Below are 27259 nucleotides of genomic sequence, written 5' to 3'. Positions count from 1 at the left end.
CAAATAATGGCATCAGTTTTCAACTCTGCTGTTAAGATTTCCTTTTTTCTTATGTCTGTGGAAGTGGAGGATTTTTTGTCAGCTCCCTTCTCTACTGATTCAAAAAATCTTCCACATCCACCTTCTGTGGGAACTTAGGCACAAATAAGTCTCACTAACCAATTCCCCATTTTGAAATTTGTCCACATCATTACTGGAAGCTGCTTGCTTAAAGAAGTTTATATCTGTAATATTCAACACTCTTTAGCATTGAATTTATAGATTGTAAAATTTCTTCATTTGTTTTGTGATCCCAACATAATATAGTCAACTGTTTTTCTTAGGAATTTCATGTCTGCAGTTCGAATTAGTTTCTTTTTTACATTCCATATAATAAAGTGGTTGAGATAGGATATTATTGAGCCTCCTGTTTTTTAGTAAGAATGGCTTAAATATTTATTATGCCATTTTTACCTTAACAAAATGAGATGTTTTAATGTCTACATCTTTTTTTCACCTCTGTATAATAGATTTATTATCAATCACTGTTTCCCTCTTTACTGGGCTTCTCCTTTGAAAATGATTCATCCTCCTCCTCCTTTCAGGGATTTAAGCATAGTGGTCTGTTCCAGTCTCATTCCATCCTTTTCTTGGTTGCCCCTAGTTTAGGTTATGTCCTCCAAACTAAGTGGTATTTTATCTAATACTGAGTATTTTTAGTTCTTAACATACTTCTATGCTTCCTTTTTTTTTTTTTTTTTTTTCTGTCCCAGAGTATATAGCCTGCTATCCTTCATAGGAATTTCATCTCTCCAGTTTCTATTTTTTAATTCTGCAGTTTTTATTGAAAGCCATAATTTGTTTTTCTCGGGATATTTTCATACTATACTGTTCTGAGATTTAGTAATATTTGTAAATCTTCTAATATAGCTAACACAATTTGGTCATTTGCAAATTTTTTTTGTATTTTTCCAAATCACTATTTATGTACATTATTAAAAATGTAGTGATGATGATGGAATATATCCCTGCCATATTTCTCTTGATGTTTTTCCAATATTAAATTTGTTCTAATTTGACTGATTTCCCGTGTTTATTTCTTGAATTGACTAAATTATTTGGTATAAAGTTTTTTCTGTAATCAAACCAACAAAAAGTTCCAAAGTTCTACATGCAATAGCACTATGCCTATTGAAGAAAACAACAGATGTCAGTAATTTGGGTCTGCTACTAGCCCTTATTAGAATTCCAGAAGAAAAATGCTTGAAGGACAGTATTTATTCTACAAGGAACTTCCCAAACAGGCAACTAGAAAAGAAATATTTATAGTAATCAATGAATACTTTGAAACAAAAAATATCTCATAGATAAACTGCACAAGTCTATGTACAAATAGTGCAACTGTAATGATGGGAAGAGTTAGCGACTTGGCTTCAAAAGTTCAGTCTAAAAACTAACATTTAATTGACACAATTGTGTTCACAGAGAGGCTCTTATGGCAAAGACATTGTCACCAGATTTAATGTCTACATTAAATTTCCACATCTACCAGTCTGGTTGGCTGAGTGATTAGTGTACCCACTCTCCAACCAACAGGTCACAGGTTCAAATTCTGCCATGTGATTCATAGATATTTGTGATTGTCTTTAGGCAGGAGATGGATTTCATCACCTGATGTGAGACCAGACCACTGTCCTGCTTATTGGAGGCCTGAAGCAGCTTGAAAATGTTCCATGGTTGGTCTCTAGAGCAGACTTTCCAGACTACATAAAAAAAAAAAATTTTTTTTTTTTTTTTAAATTTATCATCATCATCAAATTCCTGCCATGTACCCTCAAGGGGTGTACAGGATATGACAGTACTACATGAAAAAATTACATCATTACTAACTTCCCATCTACAATTTTCCTCCAAATCAGTCTGTTACTTGTCAAGACTCCAACATTATCAGATCTTATATTTCTATCGTCTAAGGCACTTTGTACCGTATCAATCCACCTATATCTTGGTCTTCCTCTGGGTCGTTTTGCTGCCAACCTGGCAGAGAACACTTGTTTTGCTAATCTTTCCTCTCCCATTCTATTTAAGTGACCATACCACCTGAGATTAGCTCTGCTAATGCATTCTTGGATGCTGACAATGTCAAGTTCTTTCCTAATATCCTCATTTTTAATATGATATTGCCATTGATGCCATCTGTTCACGCCTCTAATCTTTCTCAGGACTCTCATACCTGCGGTCTCTAGTCTTTGGTCAAGTGTTTTACCCAGCTCTCAGATCCATAAGTTAAAATTGGTTTGAACACAGTCTTGTATACAGCTAATTTAGTGTTCCGACTAATTTCTTTCTTATTCCATATGAATTTATTCAATTGACTTCCCACGATACCAGCTTTGCTGATTCTGTTGTCTATTTCTATATTTAGTTTACCATCTTCAGTAAAAATTGTGCCTAAGTAGCTGAATTGTTTTACTTGTTCCACAGGTTCTCCATTCACAACACAGTTGACATTTTCAATGATTCTGCCTATTTTCATTGTCTTTGTCTTTTTATTGCTGACCTTCATACCATATCTATTACAACAGCTATTCAATTTAGTCAGAGAATCTTGCAGACTTGTGGCGGATTTATTTAGAAGTATAACATCATCCGCATAAAGCAAAGAGCTGACATTAACATCTCCAATTTTGATATCAGGTTTAATACCACATTCCTTCATAATGTGATCCATATAGATAATGAATAACAGAGGGGATAATGTACATCCTTGTCCACCAGATTTAACATTAAACCATCTTCCTGTACTTCCTTCAATTCTAACTGCTGACTCACAACTCAAATAAAGACTAAGTATTGCTTGATATAATGCCCCATTGACACCATATAACTGCAGCGTATTGAATAGCTTCTCTCTTGGCACCTTGTCATATGCCTTTTCCAAATCGACAAAACTTAAATACAGATCTTTGTTATATTCCCATGCTTTCTCGACTATTTGTCGTAAAGTGAAGATCTGATCCTGACAGCCTCTATTTGGCCTGAATCCAGCTTGTTCTTCGCCAAGCTTTTCTTCCACAATTCTCAACCGTTTCTCAAGTATACTTGCATAGATCTTGCCAGGAACACTCAGTAGAGAAATACCTCTGTAATTCTCACATTCAGTTTTATTTCCCTTTTTATATATGGGTACTATGAGAGCTCTACTCCAATCATCGGGAATTCGTCCCTCTGTCCAGGCTTTCTGAACTATGCAGTGCAGCCACTGTAAGACTCTTATACCACCATACTTAAGCATTTCTGGTCGAATATCATCTACTCCTGATGGCTTTTTCTACTTCAAGTATGGATATGTATTCCTGACTGCATGCCTGGTCAGTGTTTTTTATCACTGTGCTATCATCACTGCTTGTTTCATTTAGCAGTTTTTCAAAGTAATTACTCCATACTTCAAGGATATCTTTTTCTCCTGTTTTCATTTCACCTTTATCATCTCTAATTCCTTTTACAGCACTCTTTCCTCCATTCCTAAGCTTCTTCAACAACCTCCAGAATATTTTGCCACCTTCTTGATATTTATTTTCTATATTCTTGCCAAAGTCCTCCCATGACTTTTGTTTAGCTAGTTTTACACACTGCTTAGCTTTCTTACATTTGTCTCTGTATTCTGTAAGAGTAAAAGCTGACTTATTTGCCAGGAACTTTTGATATGCTTTCTTCTTTTCCTTCACAACCTCTTTAACTTCCTGTGTCCACCAGGGAGTTCTGATTTTTTTATCCTTGCACACAACCTCACCACATGCCTCTCTGGCAGAATCAATCAATGTTTCCTTCAGAGTTTGCCACTGAATCTCCAAGGTTTGATTCCTGTTCTCAAACTCTTTCATTTTCTTTTCAATAATATTTCTGTATTTTAGTCTACAGTTCACATCTGTGAGCTGCTCAACTTTTATTCGCTTTAAAACTTTCTTACATGTTATTCTTTTCAATATGAAATTCAATTTTATCCTGCTCAAGACTAAATAGTGATCACTTCCAATTTCAAATCCTCTGTACACTCTGGTGTCCTGCACCAGGGAGAAAACATCACTATCAACAATAACATAGTCAATGAGACTTTTCTTATTCCTAGCCTCTTCTCTCCATGTGAATTTGTGCACATTTTTATGTTGGAACATGGTGTTAGTAATAACCAGTCCATGTCCTGAGCAGAAATCCAACAGATATTTGCCATTATTATTAGCTTTGCTCTTTTCTCCAAATTTTCCCAAAATATTTTTGTATGTCTCACAATCATTTCCTACTCTACTATTTAGATCCCCAACAAGGACTAACTTTTCATTTTTCATTGTGTCAGTTGCTTTTTCTGAAGCCTCAAAAAATTCCTCCACTTCTACCTTAGTAGAACCTTCTGTGGGACCATAGGCACAAATAAGTCTCATTGTCCAGTTCCCCATTCTCATATTTGCCCACATTACTCTACTTGAGACTGACTGCCATTCAAGAAGATTAGCCTCGTATTTTGTGTTGAATACTATGGCTACTCCTTCTTTTCCTTGATTAAATTTATATATATATAAATGATTAAAAAAAATTCAAAAAAACATCCTTAATCCACTCAAGGTACAAATGTACTATAGCTTTATTAATAACCTTTCACAGGTTGGAACCACATTAAAAAAAAAAAAAATCATTAAAATGGAAACTTCATCAGTCCCACTTTTTTGCAACCTTACAGGAAGAAGTGGAATCATAACATCAATCTTTTCTATTCCACACTGAACTGTGTTAGCTGTCCAGGGATGGAGTTTTCACAAGCATTCATGAACTTAAAGAACTTTTTTTTTTTTTTTTTTTTATAAATGGCTCATTTGCATTTTTAAAATTACAACTATTGGCTTCAAAAATGGCATACCTATCTGATGTATTTAAGCATCTTAACAAATTAATCAAAAAATGCAAACCTCAAACTAAAATATATTAACTTCTACTGATAAAGTTAATGGATTCAAATCTAAAATCCAGCTTTGGAAAAATGAAGTTAATAATGGTTTTAATGTTTATTTCGATTGGATTCAAAATCCATTTACTTCACTATCAGAAAATATTTTTGACTTTGAACTTTCAATGGAAGAAAAGGAAGAGCTCCTAGATTTGAAGAATAACCAAAACCTTTAAGTTCAGTTTAAACATATTTAGTTATCTGAATTCTGATTGAATGCTAAAAGAAGATTTTCTGTCTTCTGGAAAAAAGCAATTGAGACTACCATTTGCTACAACCTATCTCTGTGAATAAACTTTCTCAGTGAGGGTCACAATTAAGAATTTGAAGAGATCATGTATAATAAGTCTTGATCAGGAATTACACATAATTCTTTCACACATTGACCCAGACTTAAAAAAGTGGTGTTCGAGGAAACAAGCACACGTCTCTTGTTGAACAAATTAATTATTTTACTTTCTGATTATTTTTTTCTCTTTACCTTCTCACCAAATTCTAAAATAAAACTCTGGTATCGGGTATTAGTATCCGCCTTTATACGATCCATGCCTGTCAAGATGTGACTCGTGGACATTCTCTATTGGTTATTGTTATGATATTATAAAAAAAATCTTTATGACAAAGAATGACATGGGACACCAAATGAATTTTGAATTCATTTGGTGTCCCATGCAAAATATGTAAAGTTAAGAGTTTGAAAAAACTAGTACATAATGATTCTTCAATGTGCTGTGCAAATGTTTTAATTTGTATGCAGTGATACACAAAAGGTTGGAGAATAATGGCCCTAAAGTATGTAAAAAGAGTTTGGGAGAATGCACAATATCACAGACAATGAAGTAGGTGAAATGGATGACAAAGGTATAAGAAAAAAAGTTTTGCAAATGACAGTAAAGACCACACATAAATTGAGAAGACAATCTAGAGCCTAACAAGAAAATGAAGCATCTATTTACCATCTTATAGCCAAGTCAGGTAAATAACAGATTTAACTACTTAAAAAAAAAAATCAGTAATACTGTGTATTCCCAAATCAACTCAAAAAAAATCTCCAATTTTAAAATTCTGCAATTAATTTCACTGTAACTGGCTACTTTTTATTTTGCTAAAATATAAAATTTTATTGTCTCAGAATGTAACAGTATTTTTCTATTATTCATTTGATATTTTTCTATATAACATACAGTTCTAGTAATGTAACTGGCACATTATATTAGGATCAACTGCAAGCTTTGAAGTTTATCAAAATACTGCTAAATAATGAAGAAAATACCACAGTGTTGCATGATGTATGTTATCACCTTTTATACTGCATTACAAACTCAACTGGACTAACTGTTCCTTCCAGAATACTAGTTCTCACGTGATCATTGTTCTGAAGTGTAAAGACAACTTTCCTTACAGTTTTTTTGTATGATGATGTGAGTAAACGATCACAGATGTAAAAAATTTCCCTCTCCAACTGTTCACATAACTTACTGTTCTCCTATGAAAACAAAAAGAAATATTATATTAATAAAAGCAAGACTAGATATCTCAATTATCAAACTCATCATCTGAATAATAACTTTTGTTATTATACTGCTTTTTTTTATACTAAGTATCAAGTAAAAGCATGGTACTCCAACTACATACATGCACAGTGCAGTAATTTACTGCTGCAGTCTTGCAGCAGTAATTTTTGAATTATGAATTTTCGCGTTAGTATAAATTTTTGATTCATTAGATTTGAATATTACTAATGCACTGCGACATAAAATCTAGCAAAACTCTGAATGTAGCACAGGATGTTCCAAAAGTTTTGGCTCTATTGTAATAGCTTACCATCAAAAACAATATGTCAATGACATATAAAACAAAGGTTATTTGCAACTATTTTATTTTCACATGTATTTGTCACCAAAACCTCCTGCCCTTTCAATACATTTTCTGCACTATGTACAAAGTTTTTTCAAAGCTATCACAGTAAAATGCTTTTGCAATTATAGTCAGTCCTTGACTTACAATGGGGTTTCTTTCCGATGATTTCACTGTAAGTCATAAGTCAGAAATCACTATATGAACCATAAGGATATGTTAACAATTAACATGCCTGAATACCAAAATATGTAGGAGTGTTTTATTCTATTTTTAGCTAAATTTACTCTTAGTAAAAAAATTTGTTAAAATTATCTTATGTACAAATTATAAAATTTGTACATAAGTACCGTACTGTTGCAGTACTATACTGTAATAATCAGGAGAAGTGTAGAGTACTTCTGTGCACTTACCAGCCGAGTAAAATAATCAGCTGGAAACATGAAAAAAGAGTAACTGTTCAAAGTTGCTGCTTTATTAACTGAGGTGGCTATGTCATCAACAACAAATTCTTCAAATTCAGGAAATACAACAAAGCGTTCTGAAAATGATTCAATCAGATGCGTAACTTATGGAAGATCTAGGCTCCTCTTCAAAGAGTGAAGTGGCAAGCAGCAGTGAGCTGCTTTAAAATATATATATATTACACCCAACTTAGTCTGCACAGTTTGCCTTTACTTTTGTACATTAATTTCTCTGTAGGAAGCAATTGCAGCTTACATCATTCTTTCTACTTTGCTAAATCTTTCGATGTCAGGGTTTCATTCTTCACACAACTGAATTATTTTATTAACAGAGGCAAATGCCACTGCCAATTTTTTCACTATAAACTTTGGAGGGGGGAAGGACTATTTCTTCTACTGCAACTTTCTGTGCTTCCAGTTCTATAAGGTAGGTCTTCATTTAAGAGTTCTTCGTCCATTAAATGCTCTACAACTTCCAATTTAGCTAGGCTAGTAGCATTATATTTCCATGAAGTAGGCTTGGTTTGTTGAAACCTGTGAATGTATGAACATATATATATTTTTAGCAGCTTCTTCCAAACACCATTCATACAGTCTACTCTTACCTCACTCCTGGCAGCATCTAATTGTACATTCTCTGTACAATGCAAGATATTATTATTCCTCTCAAAAGTCAGTCTTTTCATCCTCGGTAACAACAGCCTGAGCAGCAAAAGTATTTCTTAAATAATATGCCTTTAAGACAGCAATAACACCCTGGTCAATGGTTTATAGACGTCAGGTAGTATTTGGTGAAACATGTACTACTGTCACACATACAAATAGTTGTAAGTCACATACATTGTAAATTGAATATTTATTATAGTTTGTCATCTCTGCTGATTCATTAGGCCTTGAATAACGAGATGGTATCCCTACTTCGGAAAACTGTTTGACAAGCATGATACCAGAAAAACACTGTGTAAGCTTTTGAGGGAAATATGTTGAAAATAAGTATATAATCATCTTCCTTTATATTTAAGCTATTATATTTTTCATATATTCTCATAAGTTTCCCCCCTCATACATTCTTTCCAAACTATAACTAGTTTAACAGAATTTACTCTGAGATTATTATGATCAACTTCTTCAGGAATAACCCACAATACAAATTATAACATCAGGCAATAGAAACACAGATAATACTTAATACAGTTTTCTCTGTTTGTCAATCATTGTCTGGATATTACAGTATTTACAACCATAGATCTAAATTACCGCAGCATATTTCTGAAGAAGTTGATCACAGTATAAAAGTAGTGCTTCCATTGTTTTTTTCTTTCTTTCAATTCAAGCAGTGCAGAAAGTAACAATGAATGAAAAACAACATCATGGCACCACCCATCCCACTAAAATGAACGGTGCTGTGATTGGTCACAAGAACACAGCATACAAGCAAGTTAAAATGGCAGAGTTATACACACATACTGGCCAATGAATTAGAAATTTTTATTTCATACTGTGTTGGACCTTCTTTCATCCAAATTACAACACACATATGCAGTTTGGCAGAGATTCCACAAGGTGTTGGATTGCATTTATGTCTATAACACCAGTTGTTCACAGACAGTCCTTTAAATTACTCAGATTTGACAGAAGAAGAATTTGCTTCTGGATCTGGTTTTCTAATACGTCCCATACATTTTCCAAGGGGTCAGATCTGGGGGTTCCTGATGGCCAGAGAAGATGGAAATCACTGTCATGCTCGCTTAACCACTGCTGAACAATTCTTGCACAATGGACAGTGGCACTGTCATTCATGAAGCAACCATCACCTTCTGGATAAAAAGTCAACATTGCATGATGGACTTGATCGGTAATAATGTTCACAGAACATGCTCTACACTGTAAGACCACTTTTAGAGCCTTGAGCTGTGTTTACAAGACCAGCTGGGTTTTATCACTTCAATAGAGCTGCTGCCAAACTCTCTACCTACTGTTAGTACAGAATAAGCTGTATTGTGACTTGCTGAACCACAACTTTTTTTCCAACCTTCCAGTGTCCAGTCACAGTGTTCCTGACACTACCGTACACAAATTTTCCAGTTCTTCACAGAAATCAGTGGTTTCCCATATAGGTATGTGACTGCCAATGCTGATCCTCTTCAAATTTCCTGTGCATAGTTCAGTGAGATATTGGTTGGGAACAGCCTTCATTAAAGGCTTTGGTCAATTGCTACAAACAGGAAGTTCTGCTTGTCCATACAACACTTCTCAGATGATGCCAATCTTATTCCTGACAAACTGTCTTAGGACCAGAGGTACATCTCTTAGACGTACAATGTGGATTATTTTCCCACTGATTAAACACCTGGAATATCTCACCTTTTGAGAAACCAGTCAGCTGTGCTGTTTTCAAAATCTTGGCTCCAGCCAGATGGGCACCCACAATAAGCCCTTTATCAAACTTTGAAAGATCTTTTGTTTTTCTCATTGTATCAACACTATTGATGATTAATGTTAAAACGTATTTTCTTGACCATGAAAATTATGGAAATAACTTCTATTGGGATTTATTGATCAAGTATATTTTGTTTCCAAAATATACTTGAGCATACAATAAATACATGCAAAGCGTGTGCATGATCTCACTTGTTATTTAGAAATGTTCTATAATTGGCACTATAATTTAGTTCTTGTATGTTTAGAGATCTAATAAGAGTCTTCCAGATCTCGGGCAAAATTAATTCGTGTCCTAGTCACAGATCCAATATTAAAGAATAACAATGATACCAACGATTTATTGCATCACATGGTGAACTGGCCTATAGACTTAAAACGAGGACTGAAGTCTATGCATCCACTAACACTAAGACTATATGGTGCTCCAAAGTACACAAAGGGTGTAATGGAATACCATTATGCCCTATTGTAGATAGTATCAACTCGCCCACTTATCTGTTATCTAAACACCCTGCAAGCCTCCATAATTTCGTATGCTTACATACGAAATTCACAACATTTCGTAGAGAAATTGAACAACATTTCCATCTCAAATACGGACCTAATCGCAAGCCTAGATGTTACATCTCTATTCACTAACATTCCTGTGGAAGAAGTTATCAACATTTTAGGAAGTTTGTTTCTGCAAGATATCACTTCCCTGTTCTGTCATTGTTTAATTATCAAACTTTTTCTTATGGAATAAAACCATATATCAGCAATCGACTGGCCTTGCAATGGGTAACCCTTCCTCACCATCTTGTGCTGACCTTTTTTTTTTATGGAAGATCTTGAAACTAAAATTTTATCTCAAGTAGACCCTAAACCCACAATATGGCGGAGATATGTGGATGATATTTTCATCGTTTGGAACCACACAAAAAAGGACCTGTTTGATTTTCTAAACAAAATCAACTCATTACACCATACAATCAAATTCACTCTAGATGTTGAAAAAGATAACCAATTAATTTTTCTGAACACCCTTATCAAGAAGCAAACGAATGGTCATCTCAGCCTCTTAGTTTACCAAAAACCCACAAATACAGGACGTTATTTGCACTTTAGCTCCTCTCACCACATTTCTCAGAAACAGCATTGTATACATGCTAAAAAAGCAAGCCTTCCACATTACGACAGATCAACAAGATGAATTATCACTGATATCTAGCAACCTCACCATGAATGGCTACCCTCTGAGACTCGTCTACAAGATACTTTTCTCTGACCTCCCACAAAGACAATGAGATGACATACAGTAGATTAGTACAATCGTCATTCCATACGTGGGGATAGTTTCTAATAAGATTGCAAGACTCCTCAAACCCCATCGAATAAGAGCGACTTTTAAACCTATTAAACCTACAGAAACGATTAGGCAACTCTTAAGATTTCCAAAAGATAGCCATCCTTTCTTCAAATATGTGGAGTTTACAACATACCCTGCTCGTGCAGTTTAAATTATATCGGCCAGACTTCAAGAAGCCTTGAGATTAGACAAAGGGAACACATCAGAGATGTCAATAATAACAAAGAAAAAAAATCGGGTCTATCTTTTCATTTCTATATATTTTTGTATGTCTGACAATCATTTCCTACTCTGCTATTTCCTTTTTAGGAAATAGCAGAGTAGGAAATGATTGTCAGACATACAAAAATATATTTGGAAAATTTAGAGAAAAGAGCAAAGCTAATAATAATGGCAAATACCTGTTGGATTTCTACTCAGGACATGAACTGGTTATTACTAACACAATGTTCCAACATAAAAATGTGCAAAAATTCACATGGAGAGAAGAGGTAAGAAATAAGAAAAGTCTCATAAAAAACATCGAAAACTGATGTTTTCTATACACTCTGGTGTCCTGCACCAGAGCGTATAGAGGATTTGAAACTGGAAGTGATCACCATTTAGTCTTGAACAGGATAAAATTGAATTTCATATTGAAAAGAAGAACATATAAGAAAGTTTTAAAGCAAATAAAAGTTGAGCAGCTCTCAGATGTGAACTCTAGACTAAAATACGCAAACATGATTGAAGAAAAAATGAAAGTGTTTGAGAATAGCAACCAAACCTTGGAGATTCAGTGGCAAGCCATGAAGAAAACACTGATTGATTCAGGCACATGTTGTGGTGCCTTTCTATCCTCTAAGGATAGAAAGATCAGAACTCCATGGTGGACACAGGAAGTTAAAGAGGCAGTGAAACAAAAGAAGAAAGCATGTCAAAAGTTCCTGGCAAATAAGTCGACTTGTGCTCTTAGAGAATGTAGAGACAAATGTAAAAAAGCTAAACACTGTGTAAAACTAGCTAAACAAAAGTCATGGGAGTATTTGGTAAGAATATTGAAAATAAATATCAAGAAGGTGGCAAGATATTCTGGAGGTTGTTAAGGAAGCTCAGAAATGGAGGAAAGAGTGCTGTAAAAGGAATTAGAAATAAATGTGACATGAAAACAGGAGAAAAAGATATCCTTGAAGTATGGAGTAATTACTTTGAAAAATTGCTAAATGAAACAAGCAGCGATAGCACAGTGGTAAAAAAACACTCAACAGGGATGCAGTCAGGAATACATATCCATACTTGAAGTAGAAAAAGCCATCAAAAGCCTGAAATGTGGAAAGGCAGCAGGAGTAGATGATATTCGACCAGAAATGATCACGTATGGAGGTATAAAAGTCTTACAGTGGCTGCACTGCATAGTTCAGAAGGCCTGGACAGAGGGACGAATTCCAAATGATTGGAGTAGAGCTCTCATAGTACTCATGTAAGTTTTTCATGTATTACTATCATATCCTATACACTCCTTGAGGTATATATCAGGAATTTGATGATGATGAATGACTTACATCTCCAACCTTTCCTAGCACAAGCACATTTCAGCCATAGCCTCTGCCAAAAAATTCTGTGTACTTTTTCTCTTTAAAAAAAAAAAAAAAAAAAAAAAAAAAAAAAAAAACACCAACAAATCCAAATCAGATATTGAAAGGACTAAATGCTGCTCCTCCCATGCAAATTGCATTCAAGAATGAAGTAGTATCTTTAGAAAATGCTACTTCACACCTCCGCAGCCGCTAACGCTATACAAATCCACCCAACCATGGAATACTGCTCACACTTTTAGGGTGGCCAAAATCCTAAGATTGCTTGATACTATCCAGAAGAGGTTATTCCAGTTAATTAATGATCACTCTCTCTCACACATAGATCTACTTCAACCCCTCTCTCTCATAGAAGCTCTGTTTCCACCTGAGCCTGTCTGTTCTATGGATACTTTCACAGACAGTGCAGTGCTGAATTGCCAATAATATTCCTCCATTTTCCTCTAAAACAAATGAATAAGAGCTGCTGCAAACCAACACCTGCTTATAGTCTAGCTCAAAACTTGCTGAACCAACTCCTCTGCCTCCTTAATTCCATCTGCCTATGTTCTTCAGAACAGACTCGCTCAATGCCTTTCCCAAAAAAATAGTCTTCGGCTGTTCAAAAAAAGTCAACAGATTCCTCTTTTTTTCTCACCCTCTTGCCTACACACAGCACTGACATCCCATGTCTTGTGACTTCTTGCATGTCAGTTATAAAACAAAGTCCTTAATAATAATAATACTGTCTTTCATGATAGACATCAATTTGTCCTCTATATATGGAAATGCTTGACAGAATCATGTGCAACACATGACCATAGAATATTTTAATTCCCTTTATTTTTTTGATTTGGTGCTATCCACATCATATATTTCTTGTTATATTGCATGAGACTAAAAGACAACTGATGATTTGGTTCCCCTCTCCCTGACTAATTAGTAACAAAAACAAATCTCTAATATATAGATGCATGTACGTGCATGCATGCGTGCACACACACGCACACACAAGGGATGTGTTTTCAAGAATGTGTGAGCAGAGCTAATGTCAAGTAGTATGGTCACCTAATAGAACAGGAGATGAAAGGTTAGCCAAACAAGTGTGTAATACCAGGATGGTAGACAAATGAAAAACCAGTGGAGGATGATCTAGGTATGCTAATGATCAAACTATCTGGACAACTTTGTAGTAGTGTATATGGCAATATATATATATATATATATATATATATATATATATATCACAACCATGGCACATAAAGGTATAAAAAGAAGCATACTCCCTTACAGTTTCTTGAACTGGGTTGCTACAAACGAAAATGGGCTGCACTGAGGAGCTTAGCGACTTTTTGGCATAGCACTATCATAGAATACTACCTTTGTAACAACTCAGTTCAAGAAACTTCTGCCCTGCTGCAGCTGCCTTGATCAACTAAGTGATGTTATTGTGAAATGGAAATGGCTAAGAGTAACAATATCACAATCCCAGCCTGGTAGACCACGCAAATCAGAGTGAGAACACTGAGTTCCAAAGTATGCGATGTAAAAAATCACCTGTCTTCTGTTGAAATACTCGCCCAAGTTCTGAATGAAATGTCCCTTCAAGCAATGCTAGCACCACAACTGTTCGTTGAGAGCTGAAGGACATAGGTTTCCATGGCTGTATACAAGCCTATCATCAGCAAGGATAGTGTCAGGTGGAATGGTGTAAAGCTCGTTGCCAATGGACTCTGAAGCTGTGGAAGTGTTCTCTGGAGTGATGAATCATGCTTCATCTGGCAGTCCAACAGATGAATCCAGATTTGGCAAATACCAATCTGTCAAACCCAGATATATTATACCTATTGTGAAGTAGGGTGGAGGAGACATCATAGTCTGGAGCTATTTTTGAATGGTTCAGGCTAGGTCTCCCAATTACAGCCCTGATCTCAACTCTGTTGAACACCTGTGGAATGAATTTGAACAGTGTTTGCAAGTAACTGAACTCACTAATGGTATTCTGGAAGGTAAAGAATTCCACTAGATTTTGGCATGCAGCAATGTATTAAAAGCTAATGGGATATCTTCCCAAAAAATTGAAAGTTCTTATAGCAGCAAAGGATGGACCAGCTCCATATCAGACTGAGAGCTGGGATGGGCAGGTATCTAGATATTTTTGATCAGATAGTGTAGTTAGAAGTACCTTAGAAGACCAAAGTGTAATATCTGACAATGTAAATTTAATCATGAAGTACTATCATGGTATCCTGTGTATTCTTTTAGGATACACATCAGGAAGTTGATAATGATGATGATGATACTTGTATTTATCAGCCCTTACCTTTTCTCCAAATTTCTCAAAACATTTTTATAGATCTGCGATTCATTTCCTACCCTAATAACTATGTCTCTAACAAGAACCCAAAGTTACTTTATTTCTTCATGTCAGCTGCCTGAAATACTGACTTCATCTGCCCTTCTCCCCATCTTCAAGTTGGATCGTAGACACAAATAAATTACACTATCCAGTTTTCCATTTTGAATATAACTATCTACAACATTCTTCTTGAAACTGCTTTCCATTCAAAAAAATCTCTACTAGGATCACAGTTCAGAGTCAGTCGAGTCAAAGATTGTCTTCATGTTCCTTGTATGGTCTGTGGAGATCTCCTCAGTTGTCTGGCTTCAAGGATTGAAGTCAGACAACTGAGAGGAGATCTCATATCTATCCTTTATAGGAGATTCTATAGAGGATAGATATATCCTATCCTATAGAGGAGATCTACATATCTCATATATTTATCATATATCAACTAATTTCATATATTTATCCATTATCAATAAATTTGTAACTCCAATTAACATCCTGTAAGAATTAATTATCTGTAGTAGACACAGACTAATTGATGCATGCACATTTTATATGCAATGCAGTAAAATAAGTTTGTTTTTTTTTAATTGAGTAATAACAGCTAGTTATCCTGAGCCCACCTGATTTACCCCTAATTTTTTGAAATTCCATGTGTGTGTGCTATCCAACAGAACACCCCCATAAGTAATGAGAGACGAAGCACAATGTTTAGAATCACTATTTTCTGGTATTAAAGAAGTCAAAAAGAAACTATGTTTTAAAACATTTAATTTTCTTGACCATAAAGCTCTGGAATGACTTTTAATGGGATTATATTGATCAAGTGCACATAATAAACAACTATGTTATAACAACTAGTTTCACCAACTAAGGCTGTTGGCATCTTCAGGGTATATAAGACACTAAAAAGTAAAAAACTGTTGCAAACTATAATCAACCGATTCCAAATATATTAAACAAAGAACAGGCACGTACAATACATGCATAGAGCGTGCATGATCTCACTTGTTGTTATTTAGGAACGTTCTATAATTGGCACTGTAATTCAGTTCTGGTGAGTTGAGAGATCTAATAAGGGTCTTCCAGATCACGGGCAAGATTAGTCCTTGGTTCCTGTTAAGGTTTTGTATACATCTCTATTCACTAACATCCCTGTGGGGGAAGTCATCAACATTTTAGGAAGTTTGCTCCCACAAGACATTACTTCTCTGTTCCGTCATTGTTTAACATCAAACTTTTTCTTATGGAATAAAACCATACATCAGCAATTGACTGGCCTTGCAATGGGTAGCCCCCTCTCTCCATCTTGTGCTGATTTCTTTATGGAGGATTTTGAAAGTAAAATCTTATCTCAAACAGATCCTAAGCCCACAGTATGGTGGAGATACATGGACGATATCTTTATTGGGATTTATACAGGCAGATTTTGGGATTTATTATCTTGATCCCAAATCTATAGATCTGGGATCAAAACACTACTTATCTGTACAGTTGTACATGTAAGTAGTGTCTTGGGCAGATGGACGATTTACAAAAAGTCTATTAGTGAGGAAACATTACACTTGGATAAAAGATTAAACAAGAATATAATTTTCTTGTTTTTTTTTTTTTAATTTAAAGGAAGTAAAAGTTGTGTTATTGTTCTGTGGATAATATCTGTTAACCTGTATGACAGTATAATCAGTGGTGAGCTATGGAAATTTTAACTAAAAGGCTCACATCGTCAAGCAAAAAAAAAAAAAAAAAAAAAAAAAAAGCCATATTTCACACAAAAACTTTTATTAATACAGCTTGTGTACAAATTCCAATCAAAAAGTATGATAGGACAATCAACCTCTAAAAGCTATCATTTTTAAACAAATATTTCATGATCTAAATATGAAATATTTGCAGACATTCAACTGTGTTAATTTATCTTACATAAGAAAAACATTTTTAACTATCAAAATATAATAAGAATGAAATCTTTTATAATCTTTTATAAAGCATTTGATTGGCTACTGGTTTTACCATACGATTGGCTACCAGAAGGGAGAAGGGTAAAGATAGCACATGCGCTCATTTTATTTTAGAACTTGGGTGCATTCGTTATAGAGAAGTTATAACAATAATTCCAAATAATCTATACACTGCTGAATAGACTCATTTTTGTTAGGTTACTGTATAAATTTGTCGCTTAATATGTTTAAAAAAAAAAATTTTTTTTTGAAAAAATAAAAAGGTAAACAAGAAGAACAAGGGACTCACAAATTTGAGAAAAATTTAACAAAGGGCTCGTGCAAGCCCTTATAGCTCACCACTGAGTATAATGCTTCCCATGCATTGTTGCTCCTTCCTGTCCTACCCATATACACACACAGTTGTTTTTTTTGACACCTGCAGAAGCACTATGGTTGCAATGTGTGTGTGTGTGCTAGGAAAGGCTGGATATGTAGGTCAGCAAAGGAACATTTGATCCAGGTTTGGATATCTGAGTATTATTGCAAGTTAGGGGAAGTAATGCAAGATTTTTTTGATACTGGTGTGTGTGAGTGAGAGAGAGAGAGAGAGAGAGAGAGAGAGCAGATAACATGCTCTGGAAACCAAACATGGAAGTTTTTGAAGTACTCCAGGCCTCTAATAAGCAAGGTGGTGGTCTCACATTAGTCAGTGAAAATCTAACTAAAGATACCAAATGCAATAGTGAAATAGTATATAGTATTTATATCACTGTTTCAGTTTTTATCTTTCCTTGCTGCATTTTAGCAATGGACATCATGCAATTAATTAAAAGTGAGCATTCAGGGATAGGACAAGCACAGCCAATTAAATCAAATGTATCAATTCTAACTGCACATGCAACTTGAATAAAGACTATATATTGCTCTGTGTGGTATCCCATTTAACTGTAGGTTTTGAATAGCTTTTCTCTTAGCACCTTTCCAATTCTGCAAAACTTAAATACAGATCCTTGTTATATTCTCATAATTTCTCAACTATTTTGTGTTAAAGTGAAAATCTAATCATGAAAACACTTTTATACATTTTTATACTTTGTTCTTCTGGAAGTTTATCATCCAAAATTTTTCTTAACCTTTTCTCAAATGTGCTTACATAAATCTTGCACTGCACATTCAGTAGGGAAATTCCTCTATAATTTTCATATTCAGTTGTATTATTTCCCTTTTTGTATAATGGGTACTATGAAAGCAATTCTCAAATTATCCAGAATTTGTCAGAATTTAGCAGCATAACTAACATTAAACAAGTTTTACGGTCATTATATCTGCATAATTCTGATGATTCATACTTCCATCAGGATTTCTAGTTCAATATAATCCACTCCAACCTTAATATATTTCAGATTTAATAGCCTTTTCTAATTAATGTGTTGATATGGACACCCGATTGCATTTTTACGTAACGTTCAATTCACAAGGCGGTGTGAATTGCACATTACATAAAAAGCCATGTTGGTTGTTCACACTACTTAAAACCTACATGGAATTTCCTTCCAGTTATCTAGCTCTGATCTTAAACAATCCGTGAAAATATAAACAGCTGTGTATGTATTAAACATAACTGTTTCCATTATTACAAATAGTCATTTTCCATATATGGAAAGTGAACAGACAAGTTGGAAACGAATTCCAGAATAGAAGAGGATACAAGAAAGAAACACTGAAAAAATAAATAAAATAATAATAATAAATAAAAATGTTTTTTGATTGTATAACATGTAATGTTAGAGGATTAGTGCAAAGATAAATTAGAATTATTATGAGAATATCATATAAAAATAGCCACACTAACAGAAAAAAAAAAAAGGGGGGGTTTAAGAAACTATACTAATAATATTTCAAAACTGGCTTGCATGATTGAATGGTCAGCATATAAACTTTCTAACTATCAAGTTATGGACATGGATGTTTTATTAATGTCTTTAAGTGAAAGATGAATGCCATCACCTGGTCTAAGAGTAAGACCACCACTCTTTATTGGATGCCTGAAGCAGCTTGGAAAAAGTACCACGTTTGGTGTTTAGAGCAGGGTGTTTGAAATGTGCAACCCTTAGCTCACCCATAGTACTAATGTGTTAGATGTTAACTATCTTCCGTGGATGGGATTTACATTAAAAAATATCTACATGCATTTATATATGCACGTCTGAAGTGAAAAAAAAATAATAGAAAAAAGAATCTGAGGAATTTTATGAAAAGTCCCAACAAATAATTAACAATATAAAGAAAAATTACTACAGTTAACTGTCACGATAATAAATAACATTATAACAAATCCACTGACCAAGCTACCAAAAAAGTCCTAAACAAAACCCTACTGGCAAAGTGCTATTCTACAGAAAATTCATTATAGCAAACTATCCATTAAAAGATATATTGAATTTTCTATACACTATCCATTATAAGTGAATGCTCTAGTGTAAGTCCAATTCAGGAATGCTATATATAATCAATTAAGGACTATGGAAAAATAATGATGAACTATATCAAAATAAAAATGGGCTGAGATTGACTTTTTTCTATTTAATAATTTAAAAATAAGAATGCCTTCAGAGATAAGTATATACATAAATACACTTTGGAAACAAGAGGGCTTAAATTAATACATAACAGGAAATAAATTTTAGTTATCTACAAAATAACAGAATAGGAAGGGGAAAAAAAATAGAAAGTGTATTTAAAATAAAACTCTTTAGAAAATCAGAAAACAACTTATTATAGAATATTATTTCTGTAATTATTTACTATTAAATAATAATAATTAGATGTAAAATGAAAGAATATAGGTGATAAAAAGAAATCAGTAGGTAGCAATTGAAGAAAAAAGGAAATATGACTGGAAAAGAGGCACGATAAACTGGAATGGACATAAGGTTAAGAATACCATAGTTAAAAGAAAAAAACTGGAATAAATAAAAGAACTAAAAACAAAGTTATATACAATACAGTCATCAAGATATAAAATTCTGAAGTATCTGGGGAAAAAAAAAGGAGAGGAGTAATTTTGAATAAAGCTATTCAAAGTGCTATAGTTATATATGAAGAAATGGTGCATTATACAAATAAATGCAAGTTACAAGTCAGTAGTTAAAAGTAAAAGAGGTATAGGAAAATGAAAAATCAGATGTAAGACAGGGGATGCACACTATCTCCACTCTTATTCATCATCTATGTTAATCACATTAAGAAGGAAAGTGGCATTAAAGTTGAAAGCAAACTCAGCTCTTTACTTTGTGCAGATAATGTCATTCTCGTAATTTCTAGTCTTCAGGATTCTCGAACTAAATTGAATAAGTGCTATCAAATTTAGTAGGAAATTCAAGAAGAAGACGAAAACAGATAGAAACATGGAAAGCATCAACTGCCTTCTCAATGGAGAACCTATACAACAAGTAAAATATTTCTAGGTACAATTTTTAATGAAGATGGCAAATGAAATTTGGAAATAGACACAGCATAAGGAGAGCAGGTATGGTGATTAGCCAGAGGAATAAATTTATATGGAATAAGAAGAAAATTATCCAAAACACTTATATACAAGATATAGTGCTCAAGCCAATTTTAACTTATGCATCTGTTAAAGACTAAGGACCACAGATATGAGTTATGCTAAAAAAGAATGGATCAGTGGTAAAATCCTACAAAAAATCAAAACATTAGAAAGGAGCTTGAGATTATTAGTATTCAAGGATGTATGAGGAAAGCTAAGATAGTATGTCAACTTAAATAAAAAAATTAAAGGTTAGCAATGCAGATAGATGTGTTTGATGATAAGATAAGAAGATAAAGACTTAGAGTATGACAAAGATCTCCATGGCCTGATGATATTAAGCAGTAGTGCCTTCATCATATCATCATCAAATTCCTGCCATGTACCCTCAAGGGGTGTACAGGATACGATAGTACTACATGAAAAATTTACATCATTACTAACGTTCTATTCTATCTACTAGTAGTGCCTTAAAAGATTGAAATGTGAGATTTCATAATATTGGAGAAATGAAAATGAAAATAAAGTATTAATTTGGAAGAAAACTGTCAACAGTTTTCATCCAAATTAATACTTTCTTCCAAAATGATGGTACTACCATCATGTTATCCTGTACATCCCTTGGCATAACAGGGATTTGAGAAGAAGTTTATATATGAAAAATAAAGTTTCCTTGTTATTTATTATCAATGACAATTTAGATAATTTGTTATATTTAGTATCTTTAACTGAATTACATTTATTGACAATCCTGAATATGCATGAGAAGAAAAGAAGGGTTATAGACAACTTATTTCTTTTATTATAAAAAATATATGAACATTTGAAAAATTTATTGAAACTAATGTCACATGCTTTTAAAGACTATATAAATACAACTTACTCTCACTATAGAAAACACCATTATAATCAATTCACTTAGCAATACACTACTGAAAAGTCCTGACTACATAGGCACAATGCTGTGCTAAAAGAAAGTCATCATAGCTATCCATTGTAATGATTCCTGTGGTTGCTAAACATCTGCTACAGTGAACATAGACTATATTATCCTAACAGAAGTCACGAAAGACTTGCAGATATAAACTAAACATGTCTTATTGAGAGAACTTAATAACCCCTCCTACGGTCATATGCTTCAGTGACTAGAACTAAAGAGTCTACAGGCACATCAGCTATTGACTGTGTGCAATTTAGATTTCTCTGATATAGTGCTGCCTCAAAAGTCATTTCAACAAAGTGAAATTTGCAGTCCAAGTATGAGATATGGCAATTATTTATTTTTTTATTCTGTTAGAGGTGTATCTCTAACTTATATGTACACTGACAACCGAAAGAAAAAAAAGTGTATGCTATTTAACTTTCAACCAAAAAGAGACAATTTTAAGACAACTTTTTAAATCATTTTCACTGAAGTTTTCTCTGTGACATCTTGTGAGATTAATCCAATTGATGCCATCTATACAACTGATTATTTATGCTAAGAAAGGTTATAAGTGGAAATGCAAAAGGTGCCGTATGAACTTCAGTTCTTTTACATTCATTTAAGAGAGCTTTTGGATGTTAAAAATAAATTTAGAAATAATTTACAATTTAATACTATCTTGAGAAGATGCCTCCATAGCTCAGCCAGTATCAACGATGCACTTTAATTGTAAAGGTTTCGATTCAAATCCCATCTACAATGCAAAGAACTTTTATCGGGGTTTTTCAACTGAAGGTGAGTCAGTCAGTTTTAGAGTGTGGCAGGGTTTATTTCTCCCAGAAACCTAGCATTTTTCATTCTACAAAATAGGTAAACTGGCTAGAAGAGCACATGCAATTTACAGACATATCAGACAATGCGGACAGCATTAAATGTCCTATCATTAGCAGTAATCAAGTTTCAAAGAGGCCAAATTACTTGGCCATGACAGGCTATTGAGCTTAACACAAAAATTAAAGATGGGATAGAACCATCTTAGAATTAACAAAGGTTGAAGCAATTCTCACATTTAAAAAATCTCTACTGATATGGATATTAATTAATCAATTTAAACAGGATTAGTCATAACATTTTGTAAAAACGGGGTTTGTTTTCATTAGCTTAATTTGTTACACCTTCTGTGAAATATAAGCTTATCTAATCTGATTTTAGAATCTTCTATCAAATATATCACTTTTGGAATTAAAATCATTTTTGTGATAATGCTTCCCCCCCCCCCTTCCATACCTATTGAATAGCTAATCTTTAACAAACAGGTATCAAATATTTGATGCAGGATTTACACTTCCTACTGTGCCTATATGACATGAATAGCTATTGTCATGTTTTGTATATACAAAACAGACCATGTGAACAAGAGAATTAAGGTTTACTAGCAATATTCCATAATATTAATATTTCTAGCAACATGATATACACATTAGTAAGATTTCTTATTATTATTCTCTTAATGATAAGGAACATACAAAGTGAAGAAAGCAATACAATAACTTACGCTTTCCTGAATTGCTTTTGCAAGCCACTTCTTAGCAGTATTGCGGATTTCCTGTGTTTTAAGATCATATCTTACTTCATATACTGGCCTGTTAAGTTTTGAAAGTATGTTTTCCTTCCAGCTTTTGTACAATTTCATAGCTTTAGCTGCTACTTGGGAATCCTGATGGTGACATAACTTATGAACTGCTTTACCTAAATGAAGGAGAAAAGTAAAATTTACTGTTGGTAGTTTTTTTTTTTTTTTCATTCATTATTACCTTACTTTAAAACTATAAATAGTCATAATTTACAAGCATTACATGTCAATCAAGTTTTCTTTTAAAAAAATTGCTACAAGAAGAATATCAGAAAAATAAGTTCATACATTTAATAAATTTCATTTATTAAATTTTTAAATTATTAAATACAATTTATTACTTGGAGATATTTATGGAGACCATTCGATGAACAAAGTTTAAGTTTTCTACTAGTTTTGTGTGCATTATAGTAACATTCTTCAGAAGAGCAAAATAAAATTACTTGATATTACAGTAAATGAGGTTAACATGTGCAAGCTAAAGATATCAGTTGGAAGTTTTTTTTCCCACTCGGTTAGACAATAAATTATATATTTAGCTTAATCCTTTATCCAAGTGTAAGCAAACAAAGTTTGCATCTGAAGTATCTTCAGGACTGGGGCAAATCGTGGTAAACGTAGACTAAGTTCTCATCACTTTCCTTAGTATCCCATAATGCAAAGCACATCTCCTTGCGGAGATGTATAATGTATAATATATACATTATATATACATGTATAATAACTTAGTCCACTTTGCCATGAGTTGCTGCAGTCCTGAAGATATTTCAGGCGCAAACTTTGTTTGCTTCCACTTGGATAAAGGATTAAACTAAATATATAATTTATAGTCTAACCAAGTGGGGAAAAAACTTCCAACATCTTTCTCTAATCCAGAGTAATTTGATAATAAGGTGTGACACCTTTTGGCAACTGGCATATATGGAAATATGAGTTCTGCATTGCTTCAACCTTGGCATCACCTCTATGTCTGGCTCCCACTGAAGAGACTTCAATAAATATCTCTTCTGGACCATGGAGATTTCCACCAATTCCATTGATCTTTTCAACTAAATTCCAGACCCTTTGTTTGAATTGAAATAATGTTACCTGGAATTGGGATACGTGGTTAAAATTCAAATAAGCAGTAAAGCAGAATATGATTGAATGGGGAGAGGAATAGGCTTCCCTCAAAAGGAAAAAAAAAGTTGAAAGATCTGTATATAGAGAGAAGCTGGTTTGTAACAAACCAACGCAATGGAATAGAATGTTGCAACATCATTAGAAACATTAACATAGAGATAGAACTGGAAAAGCAGAAACAGGTAGAAGAAAGAAATTTTAAGATAAGAATACAACAGCACTTAGCAGATAGCCCTTCAGCTGCATTCTTCAATAGACAATTTACAAAATTTCGCAAAGAGAGGACTATCACTCAAATCTGTGTTGATGAAGACATGTCCACTATAGACATCCATGACTCCTTTCAAAAACACTATAAAAATCTTTTTGAAGACATTAGTACTGTTGGAAATTATAACTCTTGGAACATTAATGGCTTTACTGTTCATATCCAAGATGGGCTTGACAGCCCCATTATAGCATCTGAAGTTACCACAGCCTATAAAAAATGCCAGACAAGAAAATTCCCAGGGCCTGATGATCTAGGGATAGAACTTCATTATGAGGCCTGGGATTTTATTCTTCCCATTCTAGTTACACTATTTAATTCCTTTCTCTCATCAGGACACATACCAAGTGAATTTGTAGCAAGCCATACTGTCCTCATTCCGAAACCTAATAGAAATCACACCTAAATCAGCAGCTGGAGATCTATTTCTCTATCCAATACTGACAAGATAGTTTTCGGCATTATCAATAACAGGCTCAAAGTGGGAATGAAATATATAATTAAAAGCACACAGGTGTATGGAGTATCAGGTCGAACAGTAGAATTTAATCTATTTCTGCTACATGATCTAATCCGCTTAGTTAACACGAAAAAGCAGTCAATGGCAGTGCTATCAGTAGACCTTATTCAAGCATTCGATAATGTTCGACATCCCTTTCTAATCCACATCCTCCAGCAAATTGGTGTAGGTAAAAAGCTGCTATCTGTTATCAAAGGAGCCTATGCCAATTCAACCACCTGCCTCCTAGTTAATGGATTCCTGTCAGACCCAGTAAAAATTCAAAAGGGAGTCAAGCAAGGTTGCCCTCTTAGTCCACTGCTCTTTGCATTGGGTCTTGAAACTTTCTTACAACAAGTCAACAATACACATGCTGTGCAAGGAATAACAGTTCCTTCAACTAAAAAGGCTGGAAAATAAGTTATTAGGATATGCCAATGATGTAGTCAGAACTTCGAAGGATAATGATTCCATATACACCTAAACCTCTTTTTATGCGAATTTTTTATGCAAATTGGGATATCAAAAAAAAAATTTTTTTATGCGATTTTTATTCACTTTTACGTGACCAACCTAAAGTCTAAGTTAGGAAAAAATCTGTAATTCAAGAAAATTCAGAGAATTTTGTAGAATTGCATTCTCATTTCAATTAAGAAAATTCTAAATTCTTACGAATTTCATAACTGACTGCGCATAAAAAAGCAGTTTTTAGCAGTTTGAATTTGGTGTTTGAGTAGACAACACAGTTACCGCATTTTTTAAGTGAAATCAAAATAAAAATCACATAAAATTAATAATTTTGCCAAGAAATAATAAATGGTAAGCTATATGTAATTTTCAAACTTTCATTTCATTAACCGAAGATTATAATCCAGCCCTCACATGATGTTGCCAATAACCAAAAAAAAAAAGGAAAAGCCATTTCCTTGGATATAAAAATTCAAATTTTAGATCGTCTTCAAACTGGGGAAGGTGCAAGGCTGTGGGTAAGCATTTTGGAGTCTGTGAATCAACTGTCAGATCTATAAAGAAAAATGAAGAGGCTATTAGAAAAGTGGTATGTTCTGGTACAAAATCGAGTGCGAAATTATCATCATACACAAGAGATGTTGTTCTAGAAAAGGCTGAAAAAGCTTTAGATAATGTACAAAAAAGAATGCCAGTTGACGGAAATTCCATCAAGCAATCGGCATTGAGATTTTATGAACAGATTAAAAAACTGCAGCCAGATACTTCATCTCAATTGAGGAAAAAATATGAATTTCATGCAAGCAATGGTTAGCTGGCTAAGTTTATTAAAAGACATGCTCTTCATAATATAAAAATTAAAGGTGAAACGGCTTCTGCTGATGAAACAGCTGCTAAAGTATTTCCACAAAAACTTGCTAAAATAATTGAAGATGGAGGTTACACTCGTGAACAAGTTTGGAATATGGATGAAACCGGCCTTTTCTGGAAAAAAATGCCAAACAGAACTTACGTATCAAAAATGCAAAAAACTGTTGGTAGGGTTCAAAGCAGCAAAGGATTGCATAACACTCCTCTTTTGTTCAAACGCTTTAGGAGATCGGATGTTAAAACCATTGCTCATAAATTGATCATTAAGACCACGGCCAATGAAAGGCGCAGATTTTCAAAAATTGCCAGTTCATTGGATGGCCAACAAAAACGCTTGGGTGACCATTGATATTTTCACCAAGTGGTTCCACAAAACATTTTGTGCCAGCAGTTAGATGCTATTTGAATGACAAGGGTCTCGAATTTAAAGTGCTTTTGATTCTTGATAACGCACCTGGTCATCCTGCCATAGAACACCCAAATGTGCAATTTTTTTTTTTTCTGCCGCCCAATACCACATCATTGCTACAACCTCTAGATCAGGGTATAATTGCGACTTTTAAAACATATTATGTCAGATGAACATTTCAGTACATTTTGAACAAGCTAAATGATGATGAAACACTGTCAGTTATGGATGTGTGGAAAAAGTTTCAATTATGGATTGTATTGATCAGGTTCGATTATCGTTATCTGAATTGAGATCAGAAACTATGAATGCATGCTGGAAAGCTATTTGGCCTGCATGTGTTAAAGAGAATGCTCTTGTTCCCTTCAATCATACTGCAGAATTCCCCAATATAATAAGTTTGGCATCTGTGAAATTGGCAGAGAAGGATTCGATGATCTTACATCAGCAGATATCGAAGAATTGTTAATTGATAAACGTCTTAGCGAAGATGAAATAGTGGAGATTGTTTCTGAGACTATTGAAAGCAAAGAAGTTAATGATAATGATTAAGATAATCCTATTTTTACTGCTGATATAA

At 33.8% G+C, this 27259-nt stretch overlaps 1 protein-coding gene across 1 annotated transcript in view; it reads right to left on the bottom strand.

Moving 5' to 3' along the window:
* Positions 1-6053: 6053 nt before the first annotated feature.
* Positions 6054-27259, bottom strand: part of LOC150092282 (transcription elongation factor A N-terminal and central domain-containing protein 2-like) — a 38440-nt gene continuing 17234 nt past the window's right edge. The window contains exons 4-5 of the mRNA XM_090414884.1: positions 22966-23159; positions 6054-6464 (exon numbers count right to left, since the gene is read on the bottom strand). Of these exons, the coding sequence (XP_090271010.1) occupies positions 6276-6464; positions 22966-23159 (383 nt within the window). The 3' untranslated portion in view covers positions 6054-6275. The remainder of the gene's footprint in view (positions 6465-22965; positions 23160-27259) is intronic.

This window comes from Typopeltis vanoorti, chromosome 26 (assembly GCF_054136105.1).
Source record: "Typopeltis vanoorti isolate ZY-2024b chromosome 26, IOZ_Tvanoo_1.0, whole genome shotgun sequence".
Classification (NCBI taxonomy): domain Eukaryota; kingdom Metazoa; phylum Arthropoda; class Arachnida; order Uropygi; family Thelyphonidae; genus Typopeltis; species Typopeltis vanoorti.
Note: the sequence above shows the minus strand (reverse complement) of the source record. Positions and strands in the feature narration are given on the sequence as shown.